Here is a 13,090-nt window from a genome sequence, read left to right on the forward strand (position 1 = left end):
ATGGCTGCATATATATACTGATTGTCATTAGCTCACCCATGTGTTCAGTCAGCAACCAGTAGTGCATTGCTGCTCCTTCAACAAAGCATACCAAGAGAACGAAGAAAAAATGATAATATAAGTAAATTAGAAAGTTGTTTAAAAAAATGCTCTATCTAAATCATGAAAGAAAAAAATTGTGTTTCATATCCCTTTAATCAGTGCTATGGAATGTTGCAGCACTATACAAATAAATAATAATAAATAAATAGAACCAGAATCTTCCCAGCCTCAGGTAACCCTAATGGCTGGCCCAATCCTCAACACTATTAACCCTAACTGAACTTTTACTCACCACAAGTAACCCTAATTGCTAACCCAATCCCCTGTGTATTTACCCTAACTGCAACCTCCCCCCCGACACAAGTGTCACTAATGACTGACTTAAAGACACTTTCATTGCAAACTTCTTTAACTCTATGATCTCCTGCATGACATTGCAAATTACCCAACTGAATTACAGTTTTTATTTTATTTTTTTATGGATACCTGATAAATTAATTTATTAATACATTAATTTATTTTATGATGTGAGAGTCCACGAGTTATCATATGTGGGAACATTCTCTTACTGACCACTAGGAGGAGAAAAGCAGCACACCAGAGCTTTAAATGCCTCCCACTTCCCATGATCCTCAGTCATACATATAGCCAAGTAGATGAGGAATAAAGAAATGCAGGAAAGAAACAATGGGACAAAGAAGTGCAAAAAACAGTACTGCCACCACCTGAACATAAAGAAAGTTGTGAACATCAACATCATGAAAGAAATTAACGGCTAGATTACGAGTTTTGCGTTATGAGGGGTGCGGTGCTAACTTCCACGTTATTGTCACCGCTCACTTCCCTACAGCGCTGGTATTACAGGTTTTTATAAACCCGGCATTAACAGGCAAGAAGTGAGCGTAAAGCAAATTTGTGCTCCATACCGCACTCCAATACCAGCACTGTTGAAAACTGCGGTGAGCTGGTTTTACGTGCTCGTGCACGATTTCCCCATAGACATCAATGGCAAGAGCCGGCGTAAAGCTCCGAAACGCAGCCCCGTTGATTCCTATGGGGAAACAAAATTTATGTTTACACCTAACACCCTAACATGAACCCTGTCTAAACACCTCTAATATTACACTTATTAACCCCTAATCTGCCATCCCTGACATCGCCGACACCTACATTATACTTATTAACCCCTAATCTACTACCCTGGACATCGTCGAAGCCTACATTATACTTATTAACCCCTAATCTGCTGCCCCAACATCGCTGACACCTACATAATGCTATTAACCCCTAATCTCCCTCCCCCAATGTCGCCGCAACCTACCTACACTTATTAACCCCTAATCTGCCGCCCCCAACGTCACCGTCACTATACTAAATTGATTAACCCCTAAACCTAGCCCTAAGTCTAACCCTAACCCTAACACCCATTAACTTTAATGTAATTAAAATAAATCTAAATAAAATCTAATATTAATAACTAAATAATTCCTATTTAAAACTAAATACTGTAAAATAAATAAATAAAAATAGCAAGTTTGTATTTATTTTAACTAGGTAAAATAGTTACTAAATAGTTATTAACTATTTACTAACTACCTAGCTAAAATAAATACAAATTTACCTGTAAAATAAAACCTAACCTGTCTTACACTAACACCTAACCTTACACTACAATTAAATCAATTACCTAAATTAAATACAATTAACTCAATTAAAAAAAACCTCACTAAATTACACAAAATAAAAAAAGAAATTATCAGATATTTAAACTAATTACACCTAATCTATTAGCCCTAAAATAAAATAAAAAAAGCCCCCCCAAAATAAAAAAATGCCCTAGCCTAAACTAAACTGCCAATAGCCCTTAAAAGGGCCTTTTGCGGGGCATTGCCCCAAAGAAATCAGCTCTTTTGCCTGGAAAAAAAATACAAACAACCCCCCAACAGTAAAACCCACCACCCACACAACCAACCCCCCAAATAAAATCCTAACTAAAAACACCTAAGCTCCCCATTGCCCTGAAAAGGGCATTTGTATGGGCATTGCCCTTAAAAGGGCATTTAGCTCTTTTTCAGTGCCCAAACCCTAACCTAAAAATAAAACCCACCCAATAAACCCTTAAAAAACCTAACACTAACCCCCGAAGATCCACAGTTTTTGAAGACCCGATATCCATCCTCAACGAAGCCGGCAGAAGTCCTCAACAAAGCGGCAGAAGTCTTCATCCAACCGGGCAGAAGTCTTCATCCAGACGGCATCCTCTTCTTACGACGACTCTTCCAGAATGACGGTTCCTTTAAATGACGTCATCCAAGATGGCGTCCCTTGAATTCCGATTGGCTGATAGAATTCTATCAGCCAATCGAATTAAAGGTGAAAAAATCCTATTGGCTGATACAATCAGACAATAGGATTGAGCTCGCATTCTATTGGCTGATTGGAACAGCCAATAGAATGCAAGCTCAATCCTATTGGCTGATTGGAACAGCCAATAGAATGCAAGCTCAATCCTATTGGCTGATTGGAACAGCCAATAGAATGCAAGCTCAATCCTATTGGCTGAGTGGATCAGCCAATAGGATTGAAGTTCAATCCTATTGTCTGATTGTATCAGCCAATAGGATTTTTTCACCTTTAATTCCGATTGGATGATAGAATTCTATCAGCCAATCGGAATTCAAGGGACGCCATCTTGAATGATGTCATTTAAAGGAACCTTCATTCTGGAAGAATCGTTGTAAGAAGAGGATGTTCTGCGCCGGATGTCTTGAAGATGGACCTGCTCCGCGCCGGATGGATGAAGATAGAAGATGCCGTCTGGATGAAGACTTCTGCCCGGTTGGATGAAGACTTCTGCCTGGTTGGATGAAGACTTCTGCCGCTTCGTTGAGGACTTCTGCTGGCTTCGTTGAGGATGGATGTCGGGTCTTCAAAAACTGTAAGTGGATCTTTTGGGGTTAGTGTTAGGTGTTTTTAAGGGTTTATTGGGTAGGACAAAAACTGAAGTATCTAATAGGCAAACTCCAGCTTGAACCATTTAAACCCCAAATGATGACATGAAGACATCACAGAGGAAAGCTTTTGAAGGTAGATAGGATCAATGGCACTATATATATATATATATATATATATATATATATATGTGTGTGTGTGTGTGTGTGTGTGTGTATGGTTGCCAGGTGCTAATTAAGGGAGGGAGAGGTGCTGTGTATTAATTAATTAATATGCAAAAAAACAAAAAGAGTGAAATAGCAATTCACTCAGAAGAATACCTGTCCAGTGTTTGGGTAAATTCTGGACAATGAATTTTCCACCAGTTCCAGATTTTACAGACTGCAGGTTTTGCTACTGATTCCATTTCAATGTTTACTAGCTACTAAAGGGTAGGGACACTCAATAAAGCCTACAGGGGAAAACAGGGTGATCACAATATGTACAGTGGGAAGTAAGTTGCAGGAGCTATTTAAATTTCTTTTCCACAAACTTATCTCACACACATAAAGTGTAGCTGAGCACATATAAACTACAGGTAAGAAATCTGCAAACTGATGGGAAAAGTACCCCAGAATGCAAACACATCCATTAAACTTGACACAAATCATTAAGGATCTTCAATATCTACTACTGTAAGCATACCTTAGCAGTAAGCACATAGGACTATCTATCTATCTATCTATCTATCTATCTATCTATCTATCTATCTATCTGTTATCTATCTTATTTATATGCCTGTATGTCTGTTGTTCTCTAAATGTAAAAGATTCCACTATAAAATGTGCACATTTATAAATTTATGAAGCAGAATCTCATTGATGAACTGACCTTTTCACTGTTAGGACAAATAAAATAAGGCAAATACAGTCATAATTGGAAAAAAAATCTAAATTTATTTTCTTTGAGGCTGGAATGAGTATACATTTAACACATAAGACACAAACAACATGAATACATTTATTAATGTGAATTTAAAACTTCATAAAAAAATTAAATAAAAAAAAAAAGGAACCAGTTTTTTTTTAGATATTTGTGCCTTTAGTTGCAAATGCTATTATTATTTGATTAATAAGTATGCTAAAAACTATTTTGCAAATTACATACATTTCTATTTAATTTATGTACATAGTTTTTTTGTAGTGCCTTTGTTAGAAGAGACAGGCTACTTTCTATTGCAAATATTTTAAGCCTGCAAAGGCCATTAACATTTGATAAATTAAAGGGCCACTGTAAGTAAATATTTTCTATGCCTGTTACTAACTAACTACCCCAAATACGCTTTTTATCAATAGCATTTCATTAACATATCTCTACCGTATATCAGAAATCTTGTCTGCAAATTTAATTGTTTTCCAAACCCACTCCGTGGGTATCCTTTGCTCTGTACCAATCCGTTTACAATACCTAGGTTTCAAAATGGCGCTTTAAACACAAAGTAATTGGTTTAAGTATTTTGAACACTCAGTGCTGAAAATAGTGGGCAGGATAACGTGACATCATCGGCGAATAAAAGATATAACTTTTAGAACGTTATGAAACTTCGTTTTGGAGAAAATATAGGTCAGTAGGTTTTAATTAATGTTTATTAACTTTAATATGTTAGTTGTTTAGCTTAAAAATTATAACAGAAAGTAATCTTTTAACAGAGATACATTTAAATTCAATCAACACCCAAAAAATAGCCTGAAGATTGCCTTACTAAAATTAACCAACTATCAAATTTTTTCCAAACAATTCAAACAATTATATTTTAACATGAGTATATATGTATATATTATTTTTACATATATATGTTTATAGTAACACTAAGTAAACTACATTGACAATAAAAAAGCCAAAAGTTTATTAGTAAGTAAGTACAGACTTTTTTTGTATTTAAACCAATGCTAAAATATTAGAGTTGTGCTTTGATTTTAAAGGTACTTTTGTATTTTTTTTGTAAAATGGATGTTTCTATACAAAGTAAAAAAAAACTACATTAGTTTGAATATCCAAATAATTACACATTCCTAAATATATAAAACAATCAATAGTGAATAGAGAGTCCAATTTCTTAGGATGCTTTTAGCATATTCAGAATCCTTTGTTTTCATTCCTATAAACGTCCGTCCATCAGTAGAATTTCTTTGAGCCGGAATTCTTTCTGCTACTACAAATAGGCAGAAGAAAAAAAGATGTGAAGATGATTTACAAAGCAAATTTTTTCAGTTCATATTTCTATTTCGTTAACAATATTAAGGCAGCACATACAAAATCAACTAACAAATGTGGTAAAAAGATTTATATATTGACTAAAAAAAACTATGGTGAGAGTTTATCAAATGTAACATTACACTCCAGTCTACTAGGAAAAGGCAAAAACACCCCAGCATACCAGAGCTTTAATCCTTTCCACTGTCACAGAATCCCTCAGTTATATACAAGGCCAAGTAGAGGAGGAAAGTTAGAAAAGCAGAAAAGGATAAAGTGGGGCAAATGAATTGCAAATACAAATCACGCTACTAACTGTACAGAATAGCAAGGGAATTTATCAGGTAAGCTTAAATGTTATTTTTTTTTAATTAGAATGGTGACAATCCATAAGATTACCATATGTGCGATCTTATGCCCTAGCAGTGAAATCCATGAGACCATTATGAAATACAGGGGGGTCAATACAGGAAAGGCAGGGTTGTTACTGATCAGACACAGAGGCCCCTAGTACTTTTCTGACAAAGGTAGCCTCAGAAAAGGCATACATGTCAAAATGGTAGCAATTAGTGAAAGTAATGTAAATACCAAACCACAACCCCCAATTGAAAGGGGATCCAATATGCTTACTAACTCCCCTGCTGAATCCTTACCAAGGGTCCACTCCTCCATTAACAAACACTATAGCAATAAGCCTCTCACCAATCGACATTTCAACAACAACAATTATCAACACAAGCACCATCACCAAAATCACGCACATAACAATTGGGGTAGACTTGACAATACTGAACATTATGGCCAACAACAATCTAATAATCACACAAGGTCTTCCTATAACAGACAAACTCCTCAGTCTCAGAATGAAAGACAGTGTCATATCACAGTAATTCTCTCTCTATACTTCATGATTTCCACATTTGACTGTCCCTTTAAACATAATATCACATGACCGTTATGCCTTTATAAGCCCTCCTCTCTAATTCAACTGTGCTTGGTAATTTGATTCGCATGAGGAGTGAACATAACTTTCAAGAAGCTCTCTCTATTTCATCAAGTGTTTGCTAACCTTCAATCTGCAAAGTTCTTTTCAATTACAGGACAACATTCTTTGTTCAGCAACGCTAACTGACATACAGCGTGTCTGCAGTAGTTCGGCGTCTGACGTCATCAGCACTCCGGGAGTCTGTGTCGCAGCTCCTCTCTTTTGTCGGATTCAACTCTGCTTCTCAGGACAACATATTCGCCAGCTAGCAAAGACTCCACAAGTACACGCTGGTCATGAAGTCATGGGTATCGTACTTTACATAAAATTATTGCCGTAGTAACGCTAATATCATATTTCCAAAGACTGCATATACTAACAAATCAATCCTCTACATTTACGTTACTACTGGAAAGTTTGCATGCTTAAAACCTGGTTATTTCTGCATACAATATAATGCTATAACAATCCTGCTGTATCTATAAATAAGTTTGCATATGAACTATACTACTTTAAACATTTAAGTTTTGTATCTGAGTGATATGCTACATTCCTTATGAAGAGATACTAACAGAGCTTCAATTACATAAAGTTGATATTATTTCACATTCTGGAAAAAGAGATTATCTATTATTTAGCAATTAGCTATTATATTAATTTGGAGAGTATTAGCACATACATAGTATTAAACTTTTTACACATTGTTGTGCATATCTCCTGCAACTAAAGTTTGTTGTAATTTACTTTTGACCTGAATAGGTCACCCTCAGTCAATGAGCAAAATAACGTTCCTAGTTTATCAAGGTACCTAGGTTTGGTGTGAGACTGAGTGGAGTAGATACAACTGGGTTCTCATTAATCATATAATAAATCCTCACATATTACCAAGCCCCTTAACCCACTTGTATCTATAATGGATGTTACTGAATTATCCAACCGTGTTGGAACCCTTTCTCAAAATATGGATATAATGATCCAGGGTCTTAGGGACCTCCAAGTTGAAAATCAGGAATTACGAAAATACATTAGGGATCATGTACCTGCTCAAACATTACCACCACCTCTTGTTTCCCCTGAGCCACAAATATGTCCACCTGAAAGATTCTCTGGAGACAGGACTCAATTTAGAGACTTTAAAAATTCATGTACTTTATTATTTTCACTGAAACCAAGAACCTATCCTACCAAAAGGGTTAAAGTTCTAACGGTAATTTCCTATCTCACTGGTGAAGCCAAGGCATGGGCAAATGCATACTATGAGAAAGAAGATCCCATCTTAAACTCATTAGAATAATTTTTTAATGCCATGTCCTTACTATATGAAGATCATGACAAACAAGCTTCAGCAGAAAATTCGATCAGAAATTTGCGACAAGGTAGACGCCCTGTAGAAGAATATATAACTGACTTCAAAAGGTGGGCACCTGACACACAGTGGAATAACCCAGCTTTGACAAATCAATTTCGTATTGGATTAGCAGATTCTCTAAAAGATGAATTGGCACGTGTAGTTATTCCTAAGGACTTAGAAAATCTTATGACCTTGTCTATATCTATTGATCGTCGTTTGAGGGAAAGGAAGATTGAAAGAGGGTCATCAGAATTATCTACCAAGAAATCCTATAGCTCTCATTCAGTTTCCACTGTCCGATTAACTGATGAGCCTATGGAGATAGGCTTTGTCAAAGGTCCTCTTAAACCGGAAGAAAAGGCCAGACGAAGACAACATAATCTTTGTTTATATTGTGCTGCTAAAGATCACGGAGTAAAGGAGTGTCCAATTCTGTTAAAATCAAAAAAGGGTAAGCAAGAGATAGCTCATTTAAATGAGACTGTTATAAAAAACTCATCTCACTTTACTCTTTCTGTTTGTCTACAGTGGGATCAACATCAACTTAAAGCCCAGGTGGTAATCGATTCAGGAGCAACTAATAATTTCATTCATTCTTCTTTTGTTGAAAATCACAAGATTCCTATAATTAAAAAATTAATTGCATTACCTATTCGAGTCGTTGATGGTTCTTTTATCAATTCAGGTCCTGTTACCCATCATACAGTTCCATTATCATTAGCATTTTCATCAGGTCACTCTGAATTGTGTACCTTCGAGGTTATTCATTCTCCTTTATACCCCATAATTCTAGGACTCTCATGGCTAAAGAAACATCAACCAACCATCTCATGGAATAGTGGTTCTATTTCCTTTGACTCACCATATTGTAAAACACACTGTACACAAACACAAACTCTATTACAGGTCGATATGACAATCTCAGGCCTATAATTGACTATAGACAATTGAATAACTGTACAATAAAAAATAGATATCCCTTACCTCTTATTCCAGAACTCATAGAGAGGTTACAGGGTGCTACCATTTTCACCAAACTGGATTTAAGAGGTGCATATAATTTAATTAGAATTCGCAAAGGTGATGAATGGTTAACTGCCTTTCGTACAAGGTATGGTCTCTACGAGTATTGTGTTATGCCTTTTGGTTTGTGCAATGCACCTGCAACTTTTCAGTTTTTTATTAATGATGTTTTCAAAGATTTACTCGACACATACATTGTCATTTATTTGGACGATATTTTCATCTATTCAAATTCCAAAGAGGATCACATACAACATGTCAGAACAGTTCTTTCAAGATTAAGACACAACAACTTATATGCTAAGGCAGAAAAATGCATATTCAATTCTGATACTATTTCTTTCCTGGGGTATCATATTTCACCAAAAGGAATATCCATGGAGGACAACAAAGTACAAGCTATCACTAACTGGCCTATTCTAAAAAATAAGAAAGAGCTCCAGAGGTTCTTAGGATTCTCAAATTTTTATAGAAAATTTATTAAAGGTTTCTCTACTATCGCAAAACCTCTCACTCTACTCACCCGAAAGAACCACAAATACCACTGGAATCAACAGGCAGATGACTCTTTCAATGCTCTCAAACATAGTTTCATTACCGCTCCAATCCTACAATTCCCAGATCCATCGAAACAATATACATTAGAAGTAGATGCATCCGAATTTGCAATAGGAGCCATTCTGTCTCAAAGAGATTCTTCTACCAACATGCTTCATCCTGTCGCATATTATTCTCGGGTTATGAATTCTGCCGAAATTAATTACCCAATTGGGGAAAAAGAACTTCTAGCCATCAAGGCAGCATTTGAATTTTGGAGACATCTACTAGAAGGGGCAAGATTTCCAATCATCATATTTACAGATCATCGTAATCTACAATATCTAAAAACTAATAAAAGTCTTTCTTCCAGACAAGTCAGATGGAGTTTATTCTTTACTAGATTTGATTTTCTAATCACTTATCGTCCAGGAGTAAAAAATACAAAGGCAGATGCTCTATCTAGATATTCAACTCCATTAACTGAGAGTTCTGAACTAAACTCAATAATACCACCAGAAAAATTCATCGGCCTCTTAGTGGGGAAAACATCTATTCTCAAAGAACAACAACAGAATGATCCATTGATTAATGATTCCAGCATTCATAAAGGTAATGATGGATTTTTTTACCATGGTCATGCACTGTATGTTCCAGAATCTCTTAGGAATGACATTTTAACTATGGCACATGATATACCACTTTCAGGACACCCTGGTTTCAAGAAAACTCTTCATTTAATCCAAAGGGATTTCTGGTGGCCACATATGATTCAGTCTGTTAAACAATACATACAAGGGTGTGCTGTATGTACCAAATGTAAATCTCAAAGAATTCACCCTTATGGTTTACTTTTATCTCTTCCAATCGCTGACAGACCTTGGCAAGATATTGCCCTAGACTTCATTGTCGATCTACCTCCCTCTTCTAACAACACAGTCATCCTGGTTGTTGTGGATCTCTTTTAAAAAATGGCACATTTTATACCTATTCACACTTTACCAACAGCTTCAGAAACAGCTGAATTGTTCATCAAACATATTGTCAGATTGCATGGATTACCTAATTCTATTACGACTGACAGGGGTACACAATTTACCTCTCGATTTTGGACACAACTCTGTTCTAGTTTGCATATTGATCGCCGTTTGAGTTCAGCTTACCATCCTCAAACAAACGGTCAGACCGAAAGGACTAATCAGAGTTTAGAGCAATATCTAAGATGCTACTGTACATTTCAACAAGACAACTGGTCTTCTCTTCTACCTACTGCTGAATTCTCCTACAATAACACCATTAATTCATCTACCAATACAACTCCATTTTTCATTAACTATGGGTTTCATCCCTCTTATCATCTTCTTCAAAGATCAGAAAGTTCTTGTCCTTTGGTAAATGACACAGTGAATACGATTGCTGAAGGTTTCATTCAACTAAAACAGATTTTATTACAATCTCAAGAAAAGCAAAAACGTTATTATGACTTAAGGAGAACGAAACCTCCTGATTATAAGGTGGGAGATCTAGTTTGGCTGTCTTCTAAACACTTGAAGCTTCATATTCCCAGTAAAAAGCTTGGTTCTCTGTTTATTGGTCCTTACAAAATTATTAGGATTGTTAATGCTAATGCTGTCACTTTACAACTACCGAATTCTTTTAAGATACATCCAACATTTCATGTATCCCTTTTGAAACCTTATGTTCCAGTCAGAGATCAAGTCTTGACAACTCAAGTTCCGACACTCATTGAGGATGAAGTTTCATACGAAGTTGAATCCATTCTAGATTCTAGATTCTATAAGAATTCTCTACAGTATTTAGTCCGGTGGAAAAATTATACATCTGAAGAGGATTCTTGGGAACCATCCACTAACTTATCAGCCCCTAGATTGATATCTTTATTTCATCGCAGACATCCAGACTGTCCCAAACCCTGATCTGCGGAGCAGATCGTTAAGGGGGGTGTCCTGTCATATCACAGTAATTCTCTCTCTATACTTCATGATTTCCACATTTGACTGTCCCTTTAAACATAATATCACATGACCGTTATGCCTTTATAAGCCCTCCTCTCTAATTCAACTGTGCTTGGTAATTTGATTCGCATGAGGAGTGAACATAACTTTCAAGAAGCTCTCTCTATTTCATCAAGTGTTTGCTAACCTTCAATCTGCAAAGTTCTTTTCAATTACAGGACAACATTCTTTGTTCAGCAACGCTAACTGACATACAGCGTGTCTGCAGTAGTTCGGCGTCTGACGTTATCAGCACTCCGGGAGTCTGTGTCGCAGCTCCTCTCTTTTGTCGGATTCAACTCTGCTTCTCAGGACAACATATTCGCCAGCTAGCAAAGACTCCACAAGTACACGCTGGTCATGAAGTCATGGGTATCGTACTTTACATAAAATTATTGCTGTAGTGACGCTAATATCATATTTCCAAAGACTGCATATACTAACAAATCAATCCTCTACATTTACGTTACTACTGGAAAGTTTGCATGCTTAAAACCTGGTTATTTCTGCATACAATATAATGCTATAACAATCCTGCTGTATCTATAAATAAGTTTGCATATGAACTATACTACTTTAAACATTTAAGTTTTGTATCTGAGTGATATGCTACATTCCTTATGAAGAGATACTAACAGAGCTTCAATTACATAAAGTTGATATTATTTCACATTCTCCAAAGAGATTATCTATTATTTAGCAATTAGCTATTATATTAATTTGGAGAGTATTAGCACATACATAGTATTAAACTTTTTACACATTGTTGTGCATATCTCCTGCAACTAAAGTTTGTTGTAATTTACTTTTGACCTGAATAGGTCACCCTCAGTCAATGAGCAAAATAACGTTTCTAGTTTATCAAGGTACCTAGGTTTGGTGTGAGACTGAGTGGAGTAGATACAACTGGGTTCTCATTAATCATATAATAAATCCTCACAGACAGACACTAAACCCAGTATATTCTAAACCTTTTGAGACCCAAAATAGATTTCGTCCTCTGAGATCTGAGAGCCCTGAGGTTCCTAAACCCAACTCTGATCCTACTAGTCCATATGAGGAAGAACAATATTCCACTCTTTTTTTTTTTTTAGAGTTGGTCCAGGACCATCAGTTAGAACAATGATCAATGTCTCCTCGGCTGCCACAACAAGAAAGAGCTTACGCAAACGTGGCAGCAGAGGGAAATCAACAATCGCCAAAAAAGAGAAACTTTTAAAATATCAGAAAGGAATACACAATCTATCTGATCGTGTACTTAACACGAATGAAATAAGAATATTAGGGAAAGGCCTGTCTTTTAGTCCATCAAATACACCTAACATGTTCCAGCTCTTTGTGGACGTCAATAATTTTACTAGGAAATTATTGTTACAAAAATATTTTGCAGAGAAATGCGCCAAAAACACTGCCAATACACCTATTATTTTGGACACAATGGACAAACGTCTGAAAGACGGTTGTGTGGTTTACGAGCCTGATACTTTATTGGATCAGTTAATTAATAATTACCAACACACCCATTTCAAACCTAAGTCCAATTTCAATCCACCTAGAATGAAAAAATCACATATAAACATTTTCCAATCAATGGTTCTGAAGGATTTTGAGAAACTCTTGAAAAGACAGAAATATATACACAATTTAAGTTCGGGAGAACAACGTGCCCTTAACACTTTAATGAATAATACAAATTTAGTGATCCGCCAGACGGATAAAGGGGGAGTAAAAGTCCTTCAGAATATTACTAACTATATCATAGAAGCTGATCGTATCCTCAATGATGCCAGCTATTATCAAATTTTAAATAATGACCCCACGACTATTTTTTTAAAGAAATTACAATCTTTATTACAAAAGGGTTTAGAAGAAGGTATTCTGACCAAAAAAGAAAAAAGATTACCTATACCCTAAGGATCCTAATACAGCTTTGTATTATCAGTTACCAAAAGT

The 13,090-nt window shown here is 35.9% G+C and overlaps 1 protein-coding gene across 1 annotated transcript in view; it reads right to left on the minus strand.

Annotated features, from left to right (window-relative positions):
* Positions 1 to 4,919: 4,919 nt before the first annotated feature.
* Positions 4,920 to 13,090, minus strand: part of LOC128663164 (protein ERGIC-53-like) — a 289,668-nt gene continuing 281,497 nt past the window's right edge. Inside the window, exon 8 of the mRNA XM_053717359.1 lies at positions 4,920 to 5,185. Coding sequence (XP_053573334.1) covers positions 5,149 to 5,185 — 37 coding nt within the window. The 3' untranslated portion in view covers positions 4,920 to 5,148. The remainder of the gene's footprint in view (positions 5,186 to 13,090) is intronic.

This window comes from Bombina bombina, chromosome 6 (genome assembly GCF_027579735.1).
Source record: "Bombina bombina isolate aBomBom1 chromosome 6, aBomBom1.pri, whole genome shotgun sequence".
Classification (NCBI taxonomy): domain Eukaryota; kingdom Metazoa; phylum Chordata; class Amphibia; order Anura; family Bombinatoridae; genus Bombina; species Bombina bombina.